Consider the following 22441-nt stretch of genomic DNA (forward strand, 5'->3'; position numbering starts at 1 on the left):
TCATGATCTCCTGCCAATCCATCTTGTGGGAAGGATCAGATGCATGTGCATCTGTATATGGCATGAGTCCACTATGTTGCACCATGCTCAACTCATGTAGCTCTGCCCAACCAATCAACCAGATATGCCTAGGAATCCCTGCCTCTCTCCCTATAAGTAGGCAACTCGTGTTGCACGCCCTGTCTATGTACTCTTGGAGAGGGCTATTGCCTGGAAATACTACAACTTTTCTAGCTTCCACTGCATCTACCTATACCTCATCAATGGGTAGACCCAAAGATGGATGCACCACTATCTCCAAAATATCCTCCCTCATCTGACCGGAAACTCCACACTCCTCCAGTCCACCATCCTCCTGCAAAACTATCCTGTCAAGGCCCAACGCCTCCTGAGGACAAGTGTCTGCAAATACCGCCACCCTGCTAACTGTTTGTACATCTGTCTGCTCCTCATTAATGGCTGACCCCAGTGTAACGCCCTGCGATCGTGCCTAGGCACGCGCTCCTCCAACTCGCAAAAATGACTAAGTGTTGGTCATGTCCATCGCATAGAGGCGCGCGGAATAATACAAGTTATGGGCATGCGAAGTATGTTTATATGCGATGGAAGGTTGAGCGATGAACATAACCAAGTCGACGTGTGAAACAATGGCAAGGGGGCGTTCATCGTTGTATTATGTAGCATCGGCCAGGAGACTACGCACAGTTAGGAGGCGTATATACTTAGGGCGACTTGCGGTTCATTTGGCATCATCTCACATCGCTCTCACATCGCACAAGAGTAGCGCGCACTTGGAGAAGGGCGCAGATTACTGCAGTTCGGTGGATGAGCCCGCCGAGCCGGGCGAAGGACGAGTCGAGGTCGAGTTGTGGTTTTCGGTGGTGCGCACGGGCGCCCACACTCATATCGGATTAGACCGGGTTGTGGCATGGGCAAGGGTCGTGCACGGTGAGCTTGCCCGCCCAACGCCGAGTTGATGCGCTCTTGGTTATTGTCTCTTGTTGTGTGTCGGCAGTGGGTTCGTGCACGGGCGCGCCCGCCCGCCCGACGACACGAAGGGTGTATATATTATATGTTGTAAACTTGTATACGGTGGAGTTTTGGCTGGACCGCCGTGCGCTCTTGCACGGGCGGGCGCAATGTTGCACGAAGCGGGAGCGAAGCGGAAGCGTTTTTTGGAAGCGGGGACGCCGAAGCGTCATTTTCCAAAAATCTAGGAAGCGAAGCGTCCGCGGAAGCGTCTGCTATATATATATATATTTTTTATATTTTTTTGCATTTATACTCAAAACAAACATCCCAAATACCAAATTAATTGTAGAAGACATGAAAACATGCATATTTTTGCATAAATCAAGATAGATATGGCATCCATGATTCCATTGTAGTTACTAGTATGTACAACAATCATCTATATTCTAGCTATTACAAACATACATCAAATTTTTAAGCATATTATAAAACATAAAACATTTAAGCATATTATAAAACATAAAACATAGAGCATATTATGATTTATCTAGCAAGTGAGCAACTGTCAACATTTGTCATGTCCAAAATTCAAATAATAATGTTTACAAAATATGTCACTTGGTCACCGCCAAGCCAAAAAGGTTCAAAATTCAAATTCACAAGTCTACAAGTCTAATGAGTAATCTATGACAAAAAGTAGTAGATTGTGAATATATCTACTAATCTCTCCTCCTTCCACCACGAATAGAACGTGGTGGCGGGCCTCCACGTGGTGGCAATGAAGAAGATGGTGCCTGTGGAAGTCGTGGCACTGAAACTGATGAAGAAGAACCCCATGCTGTTGGTGTTGAACCATGGAACCTAGGAACCAAGGGACCAGATGGGGGTGGGGGTGGGGGTGGTGGCATATCAACACGGTCATCATCATCCTAGAATCGCTCAAAAAATTCATGCAAAAAAAAAAACACTAGTTAACAAAAAAATTAAAAAACATGAATTAGAGAAATGCTTTATAAGGGAAAATTGGAAAATTCATACCACAATGGACATACCTGGATAAGAGCATCCTCTAATTGCTCTAGTCGCAACACTCCATCCTCCAAATTGGGCTCCTCTGGATTCTTGTCCCAAATCAACAAGTCTTTATTAGACTTTGCATCTTCACAGTAATGGGACAACAATCGCAAGTTGTAATGAACATAAACCAAGCTCTCTGCCCGGTCTAAACTCAACTTGTTCCTTTTAACACTGTGGATGAAAGAATAAGAGCTCCAACACCTCTCTGCAGAAGAAGTGTTTACCACCTGTGATAGCACCCGCAATGCCAAACTCTGTAGAAGTGGAGTACCCCCTCCATGCATGTTCCACCACTCAAGAGCAGAAAAAATCTCTCGATCTTTAATTGCATGCATGCTCCCAAATGGACCAGTGTTGAGCGTATAGTTGCTCACCTGTCTCCGTACCAATGCAGCCTCCTCCTCATCAGGGATTAATTTACTCAATGCAGCCATATATTTTTGGTGAACCTCTTGATCTTGGTGTGGTTTTCTCCTGCTTCCCCCCCCAGGTGCTGGTGTTGAAAGCCATGATGGATGATAGTATTTAGGTGTCAAAACATATGCTAATGCATGCAATGGAATATTTAGCATTTCCCATCGGTTTTGCACCTCTACACGAATATAATTGTACAAGGTGATATCTCTAGGCTCAACAATGTCTTTAATCTGCCCCAACATGCTATCCATTTGCTCATACACCTCCCCAATTACTGGTCGATCTGAATCTGCAAACTTGATCATGTAATAAATTGGTTTGGTGAATTGCAAAACATATTTAACCTGTCCCCAAAAGTAACTGTCAAGAACAGTGTCCTTGACTGCATTAGCACCATCTATGTCAGTGTTAATTTCATCCCATGTTTCAGCACACACCAGATTAGTTAAAGCTTGTCTCACCTTCACTAGCCGCCTAAAGGTGAGGTAATAACTAGCAAATCTTGTCTTTGCAATTTTAAGCAATTGCAACTTGGAGTAAGTGCCATAGAAGTAGTTTACCCTTGTATGCCCTGTGATGAATTTAATGAGCTGCTTCCCTCTCCTGTAAACCTCAACAATCCACCCACATTCTTTGTGTTTCACAATATCATGCATCAAAAGGTTCAATGTGTCAACCAGGCACCCAGACCAAAAGTTGTGTGGATGAGTACGCTCAATAATTTTTCCTGCTGCCTTACAATTTGCTGCATTATCTGTGATCACTTGAACCACATTATTCGGACCAACATCTTTGATTGATTTCAATAGGAGATCTGCAATGTTTTGTGCAGATGCAGTGATGGAGGAGGACTCATGACATGCAATAAATACTGCACCACTAGAAGAAACACCAAGAACATTTATCAAATGTTGGTTTCTAATATTTGTCCACCCATCTGATACAATGGATACCCCAGAATCTACCCACTCATTTGTAAAACGTGTCAAAGCTCTTTGAACCTTAGCTTTTTCTCTTTCTAATAACACTGTTCTAGCTTTCTCATAGTTGGGGGCCTTGTATCCTTTTGGGGCTTCATTGATGGCCTTTACCATTTCATGCCAATAGGGAGAGCGAAGCACATTGAATGGTACACCGCAAGCACAAAGAAAACGGACTATATTTCCATCCACATCATCCCTCCCAGCAACATTAAGGAAATCCCCTATTGTTCTTCTACCTCCAGAGCTTGCAGAAGTACCATGAGGAGATGAGCAACTACCAAATTTAGAGGTTGCACTTGATTCAGAATGAGTTTTTTGTTTCTTGTTTTTTTGTTGTGCAGCCATCTCTATTTGGATGTATTTTCTTCTTTCTTCAGTTGAAATGTTTGGGCAAATTTGTACCCCCACAGAACCCTTTTTTTCATCACTGTCCAGCACCCCACAAAGATGCCTCCTCAGACGGGTATATGAACCACAATATGGTTTTCCTCCATGACAACCATGAGGGCACACAAATTTGTAAGATCCACCACCCTTTCCCCCATCAAGTTTGGTCACATAGTTCCACAAGGGTGTTGATGTAGCTTTCCCATCTTGTGTTTCAGTGTCCCCTTCAAGTTCATCCCCTTCCTCTTCAAACCCTTCCTCCTCATCATACATTGGGTCACTACTATTAGGACCATCACCAATGTCCTCTTCTGTTTCTTCCCTTCTATTCCTCACCCTTGCCATCATTAAAACCAAGAGTGGAATGATACATAGAAGCCAAAAGAACACCATCTTGGAATATGGATATAGGTGGTGGACAACGGCAACCTGTAAATAAAGGAGCAAGTAGAAACAATGGGAAAGAGTAGGAGAGGGAGGAGAAAAATACAAAAAAAATTTCAAAAAAACAAGGGAGTTTGGGGTTTGAACTTACCTCTTTAGCTCTTGTAGATGAAGTCCTCCAAGCTCTTGCTCCAAGCTCCTCCTCCTTCTCCTAGCTCCTCCTTCTTCACTCCTCCAAGCTCTCCTCTCTTCTCCTCTCCTTTCCTCTCTTCTCTTCTCCTCTCCTCTCTTCTCTTCTCCAACTCTCATAAACTCAAAGTGAGAAAATGAGGAATGAATGGGGGCTTTATTCTTTTCATTCCTCACCTTAACCTCACTCTAACCTCACCCTAACCCACCCCCTTAAGTTGAGTGAACATAACTTAAAAAAAAATTAAAAAAAAATTGTTTTTCTCCCTTGGGCGCGCCCCTTTCCGCCGAAGCGTACGGAAGCGTGCGTGAAGCGCACGCTTCCTGCTCCGAAGCGCCACGCTTCGGCGGCCCGAAGCGCCATACGAAGCGCGCTTCGGAGCCGGCACTTCGGAAATTCCAGGAAGTGCAAAAAAATTCCCGAATCGCGCTTCCAAAATTCCGAAGCGCGCTTCGTACGGCGCTTCCTAGGCGCTTCTGTACGGGGGGCGCTTCGGAGCTTCGATCCGGGGGGGGCGCTTCGTGCAACACTGGGCGGGCGCCCTTCCGACTTTGTAACTTTGCAAATATAATAAAAGAGTTTATTATTATTATATTGTCGAGTTGATTTATTATTGTATATTGTTAATGGTTTCCACACATTAATAATATGAATTCATGATGGTTATGAATTGTTAAGGCGTAGTTCGTAAAGTTTATTAACGATGGAACATCTTAATAACTTAGGCGGTGCCGCACCCGGCCAATTTAACGAAAAAAGAATTGGGGGCGTGACAGTTGGTATCAGAGCAGGTTCACGGGGTGTTGAAGCTGCTGAACGAAGTGAAGGTGAAATGGTGAAGCCTGATAGAGCAGGGTTGCTCATGACAGGTGAAGCTGATAAGGTTATGGAGAAATCATGGATGAACAGTCTGGGTTTCGTGGACTTGATGGTTCATGGCAAGACCATTCAAGCTCTGGTGGACACGGGTGCCACTCATAACTTTATGACGACACGGTTGGCAAAAGAGGCTGGGCTGACGATCACCCCATCGAATATGGAGGTCAAGGCAGTGAACTCTAGAGCTAAGGTGGCAGGTTTGGTACACGAAGTACCTGTGCAGATAAAAGACTGGAAAGGTCAGTTGGACTTCACGGTGATGGAGATGAACGACTTTGATATGATACTCGGACAGGATTTCTTGAAGGGCAACAAGGCTATTGTTGTCCCCTTCTGTGATGAGGTGGTGCTGGTTGGACAGTCACAAACTTGGACTTTGCCCACTCATAGGCAAAGAAGGGAAGTCAAGGTGCAGCATGTTTCGGCACTGAGTTTGGAGAAGGCTATGAAGGATTCAAATATGGAGACATATGCGGTGATGTTCAAGGATGTTGAAGGTGATGGAGTGGGGACGCCTGTTCCAGCTGAGATATCTGATGTGCTTACCAAGTATGCGGATTTGATGCCTGATGAGCTTCCGAAGAAACTTCCACCAAGGCGTGCAGTGGACCATAGCATTGAGCTTGAGCCAGGAAAGCAACCCCCGGCTAAAGCACCTTATCGATTGTCAGGGCCTGAGTTGGAGGAATTGAAACGCCAGTTAAAGGAGTTAACTGAGGCAGGTTTCATTAGACCTTCAAGGTCCCCTTATGGAGCTCCGGTATTGTTCCAGCGGAAGAAGGATTCGAATGAGCTACGGATGTGCTGTGATTACCGTGCATTGAACAAGCAGACGGTAAGGAACAGGTATCCTTTGCCATTGGCTGCTGATTGCTTTGACAAGCTTGCAAAAGCCCGAGTGTTTTCCAAGTTGGACTTGAGGCATGGGTATTATCAGGTGCGGATAGCTGAAGGAGACGAGAAGAAGACCGCGATAGTAACAAGGTATGGTAGCTTTGAGTTCCTTGTTATGCCATTCGGGTTGTGTAATGCTCCTGCTACGTTTTGCACTTTGATGAACGATGTTCTACGACCATACTTGGATTCGTTCGTAGTAGTATACTTGGACGATATAGTGGTGTTCAGTGACAACATGGAGGATCATAAGAAACACTTGGCGATGGTATTCGAGGCACTGAGGGCAAATCAGTTGTTCTTGAAGAAGTCTAAGTGTGTGTTCGCTCAGACCGAGATTCCGTTCCTTGGGCATATTGTTGGTCAAGGGTACATACGGATGGAGCCGAGCAGAGTGAAGGCGATTGAGGATTGGGTTGAACCGAAGAATGTCCATGAGATGAGGGTGTTTTTGGGCATGACCAACTACCAACGGAAGTTTGTAGAGGGGTACTCCAAGGTGACATCGACACTGACAGACTTATTGAAGAAAGACAAGAGGTGGAGTTGGACGAGCAAATGTCAAGAGGCATTTGATGACTTGAAGAAGAGGATGGTTATAGCACCGATACTGAAGTTGCCTGACTTCGAGAGACCGTTTGAGGTACACACTGATGCTTCAGATTTTGCCATAGGAGGAGTTCTTATGCAGGATGGGCATCTGGTGGCGTATGAGAGTCGGAAGTTGCAGGATAAAGAACGAAGGTATCCGGTCCATGAGAAGGAGATGACTGCCATCATCCATTGTCTTCATGTGTGGAGGCATTACCTGATTGGGAAGCCGTTTGTTGTCAAGACTGACAACGTTGCAGCAAGTTATTTTGCATCACAACCGAAGCTTTCTGCAAAGCAAGCTCGTTGGTAGGACTTCTTGGTAGAATTCGACATGACTATCGAGTATAGACCGGGTAGACACAATGCAGTAGCAGATGCCCTTAGCAGGAAGGGACAACTTGCAGCATTGGAGGAGGAAGAAGACCGGGCAGCAAGGAGTAGGAGTCGAGTTCAGATGTCAGAAGAGATGCAGAATAAGATCAAGGGAAGTGTTGAAACCGATACTTTGGCGCAGAATATAGTGAAGCAGATAAAGGAGGGGAAGACACGAAAGTTCTTTCTACGGGACGGGTTCTTGTTCTTTGGAAACCGACTCTATGTTCCAAAGTCATCCGGACTCAGGAGGCACCTTTTGAAGGAGTGCCACGATTCTCCGTGGGCTGGCCACCCAGGGCAGCGTCGTTCTTTGGCATTGTTGGAGAGAGGATTCTTTTGGGAGAAGATGAGAGAGGATGTGGAGGAGTATGTACATACGTGCATCATTTGTCAGCAGGACAAATCGGATACTCAGAGACAAGGAGGACTGTTGCAGCCTTTACCGATTCCAGAGAGGCCATGGATGAGTGTCTCGATGGACTTCATCACTCAGTTACCACAAGTTCAGGGGTATAATGGGATTATGGTCGTGGTTGATCGTTTTTCCAAGTATGCTGTCTTTGTTCCTACAAAGATACCTTGTGGAGCCGAGCGGACTGCGGAGTTGTTCTTTAAGAACATAGTGAAGTATTGGGGGATGCCATTGAGTATTGTGTCGGATAGAGATCCGCGATTTACAGGGAGATTTTGGACCACATTGTTCAAGTTGGTCGGGACAGAGTTGTTGATGAGTTCGAGTTACCATCCGCAGACAGATGGGCAGACCGAGAGGATCAACGCATTGCTGGAGGACTACTTGCGACATTATGTGACGGCTGATCAGAAGAATTGGCCCGAACTCTTGGATATTGCTCAGTTTAGCTACAATATTCAAAAGAGTTCCGCGACGGGGTATAGTCCATTTGAGTTGGTGAATGGACAGATGCCGGTTGCACCGCATACCGTAGTGATGGGAGGCTTCTTGAGAAGTCCTCATGCGAGGAAGTTCATGAAGGCTTGGGAGGAGACCTTGGAGTTAGCACGGTTACGCTTGCACGATGCTGCAAGGAGGATGAAAAAGTATGCTGATTGTGGAAGACGGGAGGCACACTTCAGTGTGGGAGATATGGTGTTTCTCAGGATTACCGGGGAGCAGTTTCAGCCAGCCAAAGGGACGACGAGCAAACTGACACGGAAGTATGAGGGACCATTTCGAGTAAAGAAGAGAGTGGGGGAAGTTGCTTACGAGCTGGAGCTTCCATGCCATATGAACATGAAACACCCAGTTTTTCATGTGAGTCAGTTGAAGAGATGTAGACTTGATTCAGACCATCCAGAGAGGGTTGAACCGACGAGAGGACCAGCCGGGATTGTGGACAGACCAGGACTAGAGTTGGAGAAGATTTTGAGTCTCAGAACTACAGGAGTTGGTTGCCACATGCGACGGGAATTTCTTTGCAGATGGAAGGATGCACCGGAGGAGGACAGCTGGGAGACGGAGGATTCACTTTGGAGATGGAAGGACAAGATCGCGAAGTATGACAGGAAGTTGAAGAGGAGAGCAGGAATTGTCGGGACGACAATGACTTCTGGTGGGGGAGGATGTAACGCCCTGCGGTCGTGCCCGGGCGCGCGCTCCTCCAACTCGCAAAAATGACTAAGTGTTGGTCATGACCATCGCATAGAGGCGCGCGGAATAATACAAGTTATGGGCGTGCGAAGTATGTTTATATGCGATGGAAGGTTGAGCGATGAACATAACCAAGCCGACGTGTGAAACAATGGCAAGGGGGCGTTCATCGTTGTATTATGTAGCGTCGGCCAGGAGACTACGCACAGTTAGGAGGCGTATATACTTAGGGCGACCTGCGGTTCATTTGGCATCATCTCACATCGCTCTCACATCGCACAAGAGTAGTGCGCACTTGGAGAAGGGCGCAGATTACTGCAGTTCGGTGGATGAGCCCGCCGAGCCGGGCGAAGGACGAGTCGAGGTCGAGTTGTGGTTTTCGGTGGTGCGCACGGGCACCCACACTTGTATCGCATTAGACCGGGTTGTGGCATGGGCAAGGGTCGTGCACGGTGAGCCCACCCGCCCAACGCCGAGTTGATGCGCTCTTGGTTATTGTCTCTTGTTGTGTGTCGACAGTGGGTTCGTGCACGGGCGCGCCCGCCCGCCCGACGACACGAAGGGTGTATATATTATATGTTGTAAACTTGTATACAGTGGAGTTTTCGCTGGACCGCCGTGGGCTCTTGCACAGGCGGGCGCCCTTCCGACTTTGTAACTTTGCAAATATAATAAAAGAGTTTATTATTATTATATTGTCGAATTGTCGAGTTGATTTATTATTGTATATTGTTAATGGTTTCCGCACATTAATAATATGAATTCATGATGGTTATGAATTGTTAAGGCGTAATTCGTAAAGTTTATTAACGATGAAACATCTTAATAACTTAGGCAGTGCCGCACCCGGCCAATTTAACGAAAAAAGAATTGGGGCGTGACACCAAGGGTGGTTGCTCATCCTCCTCCATCACGAGCTCAATATGAACCTCCAACTGGCTCTCCAAAAGACTCATCACGCATATTGTGCATATCATCCTCATGCTCCACCATATGTTGCTCATGTTGAATCATCACAGGTGACTCATCATCTTGAATGTCTCCCATACGGTCCACTAACAGCTCATCATACACACCGAATATATATTTGGCTTGCTATCAACAACTCCACATGACTGCTCATGCTGCTCAGAGGCATCCTCGTATGAACCCATGGACTCGTCCAAAGAAGAATTCTCACCCTGAAAGTCAGAAGGAATCTCCTCCTGCTCTACCTTTGTCATCTCCTTAGTGTCACTCAAGCATGAGTGGTCAGGTCCCCAAGGTTCCTTGCAGATGAAGCAAAGACCCTTCCTCCTTAGCTCATTCCTACTACATGGTTGGTCACCACAAATCGACTGCAACTCCTCCTAGGTCAACCGTCTCCTGAACAGCTCAATGTTCTGTTGAATTAACGTTTTGACTGGTTCATAAGCAACAGGTGAAACCAACTATTCCACTAGGTCAAATCGACTGCAACCCCCTGCAAATGGCATCATGGCCTCCCATACATGACAACAAAATGGATTGCATGTGTGTTATGACTATGTCAGGATGATGGTTCCTAATGTTGAAGAAGCATTAGAACATCTGCAGGCTTGAGTCGTTACACTCTAGCTCAAACATGAGGTCATAGGATCTAACCAAGGCCATTACGTCTAGAATTTCTAGCTTCTTCCCAAAGGTAGGGCCCTCACTGTTATCCAAATCTTGAAAGGTCTCCACTATCGACCTGAAGACTCTCCTCATAATGTTATCACTATAATGGGGTATAGGTGTAGTTAGCATCATGATACTACTGAGACAAGAGGCAACTGGAAGTCTAACTCCTATCTGTCCCAAGTGCATAAATTTTGGGTCCTAACTCATGTTCTTTTTGTGGTTGTTCTCGTTGTAGCATAGAAAGTATTCCCTTGGAAAGGGATCTGTTCATTGTTTTTGCTAGTTTATTAAGGGTGTTTATGAAGGTATTATCCATGTTTTAGAACTTGCAATACAACCATACAATGATAATGGATAATCTTGGCAGCTCAAGACTTTGACTAACAGCACAACAGAAGTATACAATAATATCACAGTGATATGACCAGCTATCTGAATAGACCCTCTCACATCTGCAACATAAATCTGACCTTATAGACAATACTCTACTCAAAACTTGAGACTAGCAACTTGCTTTTAGTACATTAATAACAATACAAAGACTCAACATACAAGATACTAGCACTCAAAGACTCAATTGTACATAGCCCAATTTTTGTCACAAATATATCAACTCCAACTTGACTATTACATACATATTACAAGGATTTATAAGATGCAGGACCCAAACCCTTGAAATATTTCCTTTAAGGACGTCAACAACACCTAAACAAACTCTGACATTCAAAGTAGCAAGGAGTAAGGATCTAGAATTTTACAAGCAAGAGTGATACCTCTGCTACAAAACTTTGCGCTCTCAATTCAGCTCTTTGCAATTACAACCATTATTTTTCCCATGTTAGAGCTTATAACATCAACAGACGTATAATACTAAGGTCAACAATATATCAAAACATCCCTTCTGCCAACTCTACCCATCCGTTACAACCCTTTTGTCCATACAACTTCCATAGTTTGTTTCATAGGTATGCGCACAAATCAGCTCACGTGGTATGAACAATGAAAAGATCTTCTTGATTTGACTTTTCCTTTTTTGCAATAAGACTCGGACCACGCTAATTCAGCCCCTCGAACCAATAAACTTAGCAGTTTGATATTAGCAACTAGCATAAGCAACTTACGCACTAACACTTTGTTAAGCTCGCATCAATCCACGTAGTTGACTTCTCTACTAACGCACATTGTGCAGGCACAACAAGGTTCAGATCATTGTCACTCTGTCAAGCAACCTTGGTGTAGTGTTCTCAGCTTCTCAGCGAACAATCACTCACAGTATCGTATTAAGTACTCCAGAGCTCTCGGTGGTGACTTGCGTCTGTCTGGACTTTCTCTACTTACAGTCCCGGAACCCCACACTGCTCGATTTGGGTTTTCTTACCATGCTACAGGGGATCAGCTGCAAATTTCGTTGGCATCTAGTCAGCAAATCGATCCTGCGCGCCGGTATTAGCCAGATTACATTCTTCCCAAGTTCCAACAATGATGTGCTTGGCCTTCAATCAACTGTGTGACCCAATTGATTTTCAACAATGCATTCCAATGTAGATCGCACAAGTAAATTTGCTCGTGCACTTAGTCTAATTCATCCGGCATATAGGATCCACGTCCCTTGCTTCAACGCGACTCGTCTAACTTCGTGGGTAGCCCTGTAGTGGATCAGATGGGCTCATGGTCTCTCCTGCAGCTGTGAGGTACCCAAAATTTCTTGAGCCTGCCAGCGGTTGACACTTCCTCCTTACAACTAGACTGTGGGCTCAGGTTTCACACAAAGGACATGGAATATAGTCAACGTATTCCTCTGCTAATGTGGTTGTCTGCCGCTATAGATCCACAGTTCGAATGGTTCTGATCTCGGTTTGGATTTACAACACACAGACGTACACTACTGTTAATGGTGCGACCCTTCAAATACTGACTAGGCTCGACAGAACGACCTCAACCGACCACCCGACTTACGTGAATATCTACAACGTGAATGGCCTGCGGACTTCCACGTTTGCTTGTGGAGAGGGCCCAACGTGAATGCGACTTCAAGGAAACAGCTCGCTCGTTGACTCTTGACTTTGTCGCACAGTTCATTCATACACACCACCACAAACAATATTTGGTTCGTTGTTTGGCCTGGCATCGACTCTCACCATGCCCACCATATGTACTCGAACATTCAATGAAATCGAGCCACTCACTTGGTCCACGATCAATGTAGGAAAATCTGATACACCGCTTCACCATGGACCCAATCAATCAACTCGTTCACGCATTCTGGTGACCAGGTCAACCACTAATACGAGCTATTGTTAACTCTGGACCAAATCAGTGAACCCGGACTACTCTCGGCTATCAACAAAACTTCAAAACCCTTAAAATAATCACTGATAAAACAAAGATTTAGGCTCCATAACATGATCAGTAAACTTCAGCGTCATAGATAACAAAATGACCCATGAACTGTGAAAAATTCTGAATCTCTACAAACATCAGAAATCCTACTGCATTCCCTGGTTTATCATCCCCTACTTGTTATTTCATTCAACAAGTTATTTAATTATAAAAATGATGAAAAACACTACTGCAAACTACACTGACATACAAATCATACACTGAAACAATAGATGAGACAAACACACAAGGGACATTGTTAATTTTGGACACGTCCCTGAAAAACCCAATGCGGGAAAATCGGTGCAGCAGATAGAGGGTTTGTATTATTAAGCAAGCAGAATTTGAGTACAACAGGTTGCCTCTCACATCGGCTAACCTTTCAGAGAAACCTCGGCAACAAGAAATACATACGAGGGTTTACCTTGTTATCTAAGTCACAACTGATCCACTGAGTAATCGGACTCCTGACAAACAATGCAAAATCCCAACGCAATCACTGCTAGGGCCAGCGCCTTGCCTCTAGGAGACTGTGTCACCCCTTCTGCTGGATTGATTTGCTAGAGGAAGACTGTTGTTCAGCCCTCCCGGCTCAGAACCTCGCTTCTCCAGCAAAATCTCGAACTTCTGACGAATATCTTGCACTGCCACTACAAGAGACCCTCTTGGCCTACGTCAGCACTGCGTGAGCCCCTTCCTGGGCTGTGTAGGCCTCTGCACTGCCTCTCTGATGCTACTGTTGCCTCTCTGCCTGGTACTCTTTGGCTCGGAACTCCTTTCCGATCCAAATCTCTGCTTCTGCCCCTCACTGCAACTCAGATCACTAGTTCGATTTTCTCAGCAAACCACGCCCCAGAAAAATCGAATTGATTTGATCACTTGGTGTATCTCCAACTGACCCTCAAGCCTCTTATACTTTTCCTGTTGATGAATCAACGGTCAAGATTTAGTCCCTAATCAACGGCTAAGATTAAAACAAATTTGATCCTCATCTCTTAGAAGCTTCTCACCCATTTTTTTATTAATACCCATTAATATTTTTATTTTCCTAAGTTTAGACTTAGGAACCCCATTAAAAATATTAATTATCTTAATAACTCACAATCTGGGTGGAATTTTTGCAAACGATTTTTGGGTCTTGGAGATCTCATGTGTTCTAGCCCCTCCAAAAAAATTTGGAGCTAGAGCACATCCGATGCTAACCCAAATCAACACTCCCTCTTAGCGAGGAATGTGCTCTAGCAATACTTCCCAACAAAAGTATCACACTGATCCATGTCATCGGTCCTCTGTGTTGTTGAGGCTTGGCTTGTTGCCCTTCATCCACTGCACTGCTGCAACCTGTACTACTGCCCATGACACTGCCACTGTCACTACTGCATCTATACTACAGCTCCCTCTCAATATGATGCATCATGCTACCCATAGCACTGCCACTGCTAACCATTGCATTGCAACTCAGTTGTTGAGAAGTAAGCAACTGAAAAACCACTCAAAAACTGACATGTTGGTCAGTCTAGATGCTCTGTGATGTTGAAGCTACCTTTGCTCTAATCTGTGTTGACCTTCTACTGCTATTGTGCTGTTGCAATCTGCTCTGTGCCTCCTGCACTACTGCAACCTCCACTGCGCTGCTTCAGATTCTGGCACTCTAGCTCTGCCACTATTGCTCCATCATCCCTCGCACTAATTGACACCTGTCATTTTGCTACTGTCATTAAGGGCTCCCATAACCGTATGTGATCCAAGAGTTTGGGCACCTCAAGGATCCTGCCCTTTGTGTAGTCCTCCCAACTACAGCTCAATATCGCCCCACCTCTTCTCCAGAGGTGCATGAGCACTCATGGCACAATCCTCGTCATCGTCCTCCTTGTCAGCTTTCGCTGGAGAAGCCTTGGAGTCGGACTTCTCTTCCTTGCCCTTCTTCCGAGGGCATTGAGTGGTGTAATGTCCCAGTTCCCCACATCTGAAGCATCTTACTTTGGTTATATCCTTTTTCTTCCTTTTTTGCTACCCTTGTTGTCCCGATGACGCGAGAGTTGCATCCTCCTCCTCCTCCTCCTTCTTGGCTTTGACTCCTTTGTCACTACTTCCTGCCTTGGTTAACCACCTGATCTCTTCTTGTCGAAGAGTTGCCCACATCTCCTCCCAACTGGGGAGAGAATCCCTGCCCAAGATGCTCTGGACAAAGGTATCCTAGTCTTCAGTGACTGCATTCATGGCAGTCCTGACCATGAACTCAGGATTTAGTGTAGACCCCACGGTAGTCAGCTGGTCTCGAATCCCTTGCAACCTGAGAAGGGATCGATTTCTTCTCCCTTCTGCATCTGATACTGTCTCAGCTAGTTCTCAAGCAACATCTTCCGTTGAACAGAAGTTCCCTCATAGAAGGTGGTCAAGGCCTACCACATCTCCCTCGTTGTTTCCTTTTCAGCAATATGTGGGACCACATGATCCTTGACCCCATCCAAGATCATGCACTTCACCTTTGCTTGAGCCTCCTCGTATTTCTTGAGAGGATTAGCATCGACCGGTACAACAACCACTTTCACGGCATAATCCTTGATGCAATTCTTGTCCAACACTGCCAGGATCCTAGCCTTCCAGATGACAAAGTTGGATGCTTCATCCAATCTGTCCTGATCCCTCAGTCCATTGACTAACATCTCTGCTCAAACAAGTATATAACAGGTTCTCTTCTCCCTCTCTCGTTGCTGCCCCAGCAAGACTCGGATCTAGATTTCTTTGGCAAGAAATCCATCAAGGCAGTGACTCCCTTTACCTCGGTTTCGTCTCCACAGACATTGTTATGCAAAAACAGTAACAACATCCCACCAGCGCCACAGATCAAATCTGCACTGCTCCTATTGCCCCGACAACTCACTGATCTAAGCCCCTCAAGCTCTGCGTTGGCCCAGAGCGCTGACGCAGTCACTACGTGAACTTCTCTGTCACTCCTCTAGTACTACGCACCCCTTCAACTGCTCCTCTGGCTCTGAAACAACGTTCTCACTCGGGACAACTGCCTCTCTGCAGCAGATTTGCTGGATCTCCCGGCTGATGGCTTCAGTGTCCTATGATCTGCAATGCTCTGATACCATGTGAAAATTTTTGAATCTATACAAACATTAGAAATCCTACTGCAGTCCCTGGTTTATCATCTCCTACTTGTTATTTCATTCAACAAGTTATTTAATTATAAACAATGATGAAAAACGCTACTACAGACTACACTGACATACAGATCATAAGTTGAAACAAAAGATGAGAGAAACACACAAGGGACACTGTTAATTTTGGACAACACGTCCCTGGAAAAACCCAATGCGGGAAAACCGGTGCAACAAATAGAGGGCTTGTGTTATTAAGCAAGCAGAATCTGAGTACAACAGATTGCCTATCACACCAGCGAACATTTCAGAGAAATCTCGACAGCAAGAAATACATACGAGAGTTTACCTCGTTCTCCAAGTCACAACTGATCCACTAAGTAATCTAACTCCCGGCAAACACTGCGAAATCCCAACGCAATCACTGCTTGGGCTAGCATCTTGCCTCTAGGAGACTGCGTCACCCCTTCTGCTGGATTGATTTGCTGGACGAAGATTGTTGTTCATCCCTCTCAACTCAGAACCTCGCTTCTCTAGTAAAATCTCGAACTCCTAACGAATATCCTGCACTACCACTGCAAGAGACCTTCTTGGCCTGCGTCAGTACTGTGTGAGCCCCTTCCTGGGCTGCGTAGGCCTCTGCGCTACCCCTCTGATGCTACTGTTGCCTCTTTGTCTGGTACTCTTAAGCTCGAAACTCCTTCCTGATCCAAATCTCTGCTTCTGCCTCTCTCACTGCAACTCAGATCACTAGTTCGATTTTCTCAGCAAACCATGCCCCAGAAAAATCGAACGGATTTGATCACTCGGTGTATCTCCAACTGACCCTCAAGTCTCCTCTTATACTTTTCCTGTTGATGAATCACCGGCCGAGATTTAGTCCCTAATCAATGGCTAAGATTAAAACAGACTTGATCCTCATCTCTTAGAAGCTTCTCACCCATATTTTTATTAATACCCATTAATATGTTTATTTTCCTAATTTTAGACTTAGCAACCTCATTAAAAATATTAATTATCTTAATAACTCTCAATCCGGGTGGAATTTCTCCAAACGATTTTTGGGTCTTGGAGACCTCATGTGTTCTAGCCCCTCCACAAAATTTCGGAGCTAGAGCACATCCGTGCTACCCAAAATCAACATGAACTTGACTCAAAATTGATTTGCAATACAAACCCTTAGGCCAGTAGGAAAACCAACTCTGATACCACTATAATATTCCAATTGCAAAAACTTGGAGATTTCTCGGAATTTAGCTCAACAATTACTTTCGATAAAATTTCCATTAATTAAATAGAAGATTGCCATGTAAAAGATAACAAATGGAGTGCATGCAAAGTAAAAATAATCTCATCTTTTATTATATTAGAAAACTGGGGTTTACATGTTGATACACAAAATAAGTTGAGATGGAAAATTGGCCTCAAGAATTTACTCCAATGGGGTGTTGGCCCCAACACTGAACTAAAATGTCACTGCTAAGCTCTCTTGTGAATTTTGGATGAATTCACCAAGGGGAGACGGATACTCACCCAATCTCACTGAATCACCTAAGTGTTTTTGTCCAAGGGCTATAAATGAAGTAGAGAACCAGGTTCTCAAACCCCTCATACAAGAAGAAGATCAAATCCAAGATGTCCTCTAATGGCCCCCTCCTCCTTTATAGATCTGATGGACCCCTCTATAAGTTCCTATTTTATTATTATTTTAATCATTGAGCACATTTCCCTCTTTTTAATTCATTTAAAATATCTGTTTAATGTGGGAAAATGGTAAATTGGCCATCATGCCTCCTCAGGCCATTGAAAATCCCCGCTAACCATCTCATCATGTAGATCTTCTCATTCTGGTTCCAAAGAGGTATTACACTGAGGTGTTTCGTCAAGTATTCCTCTCAGGATGCCATCTTAAGCATGATTGATTGAGTTAGGCACAATAATAACCCCGTTTTATGGGAATTATCACATTGCAATGGAACAAGGAGCACGTTGTGCGGAATCAATCCTAGTGAGGGAATATGGCAAGTGAACTCCTCTAGACCCCATAAAACATCTCCAAAAGCCCTTGGGCCTGCTAATGAAATAAACTTGCACCTGTGATTTGTCTACCACCAACCCCGAAAGTCCATCCTAATCATGCCATAAGGAACACCACATGATATGCCACATTCCTCCACCATTTGCATGTGTCATACACCTCTCACCATCTGGCTTTCCTCTTGAATGAAGGTGAGTCACCACTTGGCAAGTACTTTAACCATTTTGCAATCAAGTGCTTTTACTTCATGTTTTGGGCATTTTAACATGGATAAAGGGATGATCTGGATGATTGACTGATCTTGACTGTAAACTTGTTCTCTCACCTTACTAGGGGGTTAGTCTTTAGCCTTAGTCCAATGGGACCTCCTTTGAGAACTTAGGATTTTAGGAGGAGCACTACTTGAGAAACTTGGATTGAATTAGCGTGTCCATAACCATACCATACTTAAAACCTTTCATCATTCCCTTGATTCCACATCCATCCTTTGGGTTTGATATCATTGGTTCATTGGGATTTGGCACTGTCATATCCACATCCTTGAGTCAGGGCCAAATTCTTTTTCCATAGAGGTTAATGCAACTAAAAGAAAGATAATTTAGCATGATATGGCCACAACAAGAGAAAATAAAAGTTAAAATGCAAAAGATGGTTGCAACAATAGTTAGTGCATGGGCAAAATCCTAGCATGAGCTCTACCACCCTCATTAGCCATCACCTAATTCCTAAGCACTTGATGCTCCATCACATCATAATTAACCCTTGCATGTGCCAAACCCAAATGAGCAAGAAACGACTCATCTTTAAGGGGTAAATAAATCCTCCGTCCTCATTAGCCATCACCTAGTTCCTAAGCACTTGATGCTCCATCACATCATAATCAACCCTTGCATGTGCCAAACCCGAATGAGCAAGAAATTGACTCATCCTTAAGGGGTAAATAAATCCTACATCTTAAAAAGCAAGCTTGGACACCTAAGTTATGCTCCTTATCAAAAGCATTATCAAAACAAAGTAAAAGGTGCACTAGAACGCTGGAAAAAGCAAGGTGATGAAAGGGGTAACTCATGTCTCCATGATTGCTCCCTTCATACATCTATACACTCAGGATGATGGACCTCCATCAGCTAGTCCCATAGCCATGGCATCTAGCCATCAAGTCTTTCTCCTCTGTTGCCACAACTATCACAAACACCAATGAATTGAAGGGTTGACCTTGGACATGTCCCCTGCTCTTAGGGGCAGGAAGCACCTAATAGGGTTGATTACCTAGCCACCTCTAACAAGATAGGGAATAATTTTGCAGGAGCTGATCTAGTTAGATATTTGAAGGTGATCCCAATTTGAAGTCTTACTATGCCCTTAACAATTAAGTATGGTGCACTATGATGGATTTATGGTCATTGTCTCTAATGAGTACCCCCACAGTAGAGCATTGGGTACTTTGATGATTCCAGCAATTGATTGACACCTCAGAGCACCCTGAGATGTTGAAATGTTGAGCTCACTTTGCTTAGTGTTGGAGATTCTTAATGATGTACCCAACGTACCCAACATGCCCCTAGGCTAGCCTTGACACGTTTTGATGGGAATGCCTTGATATGGATTCTAGATGATGATGATTATCCCCAAGATATTTAGGGAGGGCGTCTACCGCCTCATGGATTCCCAACACGTAAGAGAGATTACACCACATTGTCTTGATGGCCCCCATGGAGATGACATAGGGCACCTAGAGCTAGCTTTTGGAAACATGAAGATGTTTTGAGGCTTGACTTGAGGGCTCATCCTCAATCCATGGTTGATTATGATGGTTGGAGATGCATCTAACCAATTTATTGCATTTTTGGAGCTTTATTACTCCTAAAAGGGCATGATGTCATGATTAAGAGGAGTTTTGACCCACGTGTGAGGACTATTAGTGGAATATTTTATTGTATTGAGCTATTGGGTTGGCTTGTAACCCATTTTCTTCATGTTCACTCAAAATCAAACTTGTTATAGGGATTTCAGACAAATTAATATAAGTGATTGACCTCATATAAATAGATTATCGCTCTTGTAATGCTTTTAATGAATAGGGGTTGCAATTATTATAATTTTTTTGGAAAACAAACTACTTGTTTTTGTTTGTAATTTTGTTTTTTAAGTTTTTTGTTTCAAGGTTTGTTTCACAATTTTACATACATGCAACAATTGCGCTCCATGGACAAATAGCAAATGACAACAACATGATATCGATTCACCCTGATTTTATTACAATGGGAAAACAAATTCGTACATGCCTAGAATAAGTTTTGACGAGATCCAGTACTAGAATTGAAGTTGCCACCTTGATCTAGTGTCTTCGTGGTTGTTCAGGTGACGCCCAAACTTGGTGAATCCACAAGCAGCTCACAACATGCAAAGGAATTTGCACGTGACCAGATCTCCTCACGGGACTACTGATCTGATTATGTGTTGATTTGATGTGCTAATATGTTGTCTATCTCAGCCTCCACAATGGCCCTCGATGAAGATTGATGAGATTTGATCGGTTCCTCTACTGCACAGTCACCTTATTCCTCCGCTACATGAACTCTAGCCCTTGCATGCACATAAAAAATGCTAATCGGATGCCTCTCTCCTTCACAACATCACCTTGAGTGGTCCCCCGACCTCCTTTCGTATGCGCAGTCGGTCCCACATATCTGATCAATCTATTCGCTACCACAAGGGGAATAGAGTCAACCTGACAGCGCTACACTTCGTCCGATGAAGGGGTTTCCTTTCGCTATGCCATCACATCCCTCTCCAAGCACACATTGCCCTTGGATAACCATGCTGACTCCTCTAACCTTCACACAAGTTTCTCATCTAGTGCTCATTCATTGTAGGTTGACACAAGTCGACGTTCTAATCCCTTTTGTTTATTGTTCGTGTTTGTTGATACGATCCCACCTAGGTTTCACAATAGCACTAGAATGGTTGATCGTTCCTTCTCCTGATGTTTGTGGGTTTCTAAGGTATCCATCGACTCTCCTCACAGCTCCCCCATCTACCAATGTGACCTAATAGCAAACACGGCTTTGCCCTTCCTTTCCCCAACAGAACAACAATACCACAATATGGTAGAGGACTTCCCCACCACTGTAGACAGGTCTTGTTGTTGCCTAATCCACACCTTTGGGCCATGTGGAAGAAATCTTTAATCCACTAAGTGTGGCCTTGGGGGCAAGCCTTAAGTTGAGTTGTTGTCACTCAAATCTTGTGATATTCCCACATAGCACTTTGCTAAGTGAAATATCATTTTTGGCCAATTTTGCTATAATGCACGGTTGTACTTAGGAAATATGGGATTAGAGGCCCCACATATGATTTTTGACTTAGAAACACTCCAATAGTTAGAGCTAGGGGAAAAATTGTGGCCTTAGTGGAGCGTGGGGGCCACCTCATGGGAATTTCGACCCACATGGAGAATACGCATGCCTTGGAGGGAAATTCGGTGGGAGGAAATCGAGGAGGGTCCACATGAGGGCACTGGAGGCATCTTGACAAAAAGGAAGAGAAGGCACTCATTTGGTCATTCATTCATCTATTCAGAAATTGTATCTTTGACATAGCACGCTTGAGCTGAAGCCAAGTCTGCAATGTTTTTTAGCACACGAATCTCTCCGAGTGGAGATCTCAACCCTTGCTTTGGTGGACTTCGAGTGCCAACCCAAGGAGGGAGTTCCATCCTTTTCCAATTGTTCCAACAGTGGAGTGTGAGTTCTATGTGGATGAGACTCAACCAGCAATGTAGGGATTGTGCAATGTTTGTAGGAGGCTCACGTGGGAGCTGAGTTGTGAAGGGAGTTTGGGCTTGAGGTTTGAGGTGGAGTCTGGGAGAGCCTTTGCTAGGAGTTTTCAGCCATTTTTGGGAGTATTTGCAGCAAGATAGAGTCCCAATGTTACACGAAGCGGGAGCGAAGCGGAAGCGCGAAGCGGAAGCGCGGAGCGCGGAAGCGTCATTTTCCAAAAATCTAGGAAGCGAAGCGTCCGCGGAAGCGTCTGCTATATATATATATATTTTTTTTTATTTTTTTGCATTTATACTCAAAACAAACATCCCAAATACCAAATTAATTGTAGAAGACATGAAAACATGCATATTTTTGCATAAATCAAGATAGATATGGCATCCATGATTCCATTGTAGTTACTAGTATGTACAACAATCATCTATATTCTAGCTATTACAAACATACATCAAATTTTTAAGCATATTATAAAACATAAAACATTTAAGCATATTATAAAACATAAAACATAGAGCATATTATGATTTATCTAGCAAGTGAGCAACTGTCAACATTTGTCATGTCCAAAATTCAAATAATAATGTTTACAAAATATGTCACTTGGTCACCGCCAAGCCAAAAAGGTTCAAAATTCAAATTCACAAGTCTACAAGTCTAATGAGTAATCTATGACAAAAAGAAGTAGATTGTGAATATATCTACTAATCTCTCCTCCTTCCACCACGAATAG

At 44.2% G+C, this 22441-nt stretch overlaps 2 protein-coding genes across 6 annotated transcripts in view; both read right to left on the reverse strand.

Annotated features, from left to right (window-relative positions):
* The window catches only part of LOC149167379 (uncharacterized), a 332408-nt gene that overhangs the window by 2314 nt on the left and 307653 nt on the right, over window positions 1-22441 (reverse strand). The gene's annotated exons all lie outside the window — the stretch shown is intronic.
* Window positions 1656-9984, reverse strand: LOC149167380 (uncharacterized). Its single transcript, XM_089432584.1, has 3 exons — window positions 9822-9984; window positions 2025-3337; window positions 1656-1901 (listed from the first exon to the last, which is right to left on the reverse strand). The coding sequence occupies exons 1-3, from the start codon at window positions 9982-9984 to the stop codon at window positions 1692-1694; spliced, it is 1686 nt and encodes a 561-aa protein (XP_089288710.1). The 3' UTR covers window positions 1656-1691.

The sequence above is a fragment of the Pinus tabuliformis genome, chromosome 5_1, assembly GCF_031772625.1.
Source record: "Pinus tabuliformis cultivar Carrire ecotype Pingquan chromosome 5_1, CPIR1, whole genome shotgun sequence".
In the NCBI taxonomy this organism is placed as follows: domain Eukaryota; kingdom Viridiplantae; phylum Streptophyta; class Pinopsida; order Pinales; family Pinaceae; genus Pinus; species Pinus tabuliformis.

What these genes read in the sequence shown, in the direction of transcription:
- LOC149167380 (XM_089432584.1), bottom strand. Translation starts at nt 9,984, where the DNA reads ATGACAAAGGTAGAGCAGGAGGAGATTCCTTCTGACTTTCAGGGTGAG. An exon ending in TTCGGTGTGTATGATGAGCT is followed by an intron (nt 3,338 to 9,821) that starts GTTAGTGGACCG and finishes CTAGTGGTGCAG; the next exon opens with TATTTATTGCATGTCATGAG. An exon ending in TAGAGGATGCTCTTATCCAG is followed by an intron (nt 1,902 to 2,024) that starts GTATGTCCATTG and finishes GAGCGATTCTAG; the next exon opens with GATGATGATGACCGTGTTGA.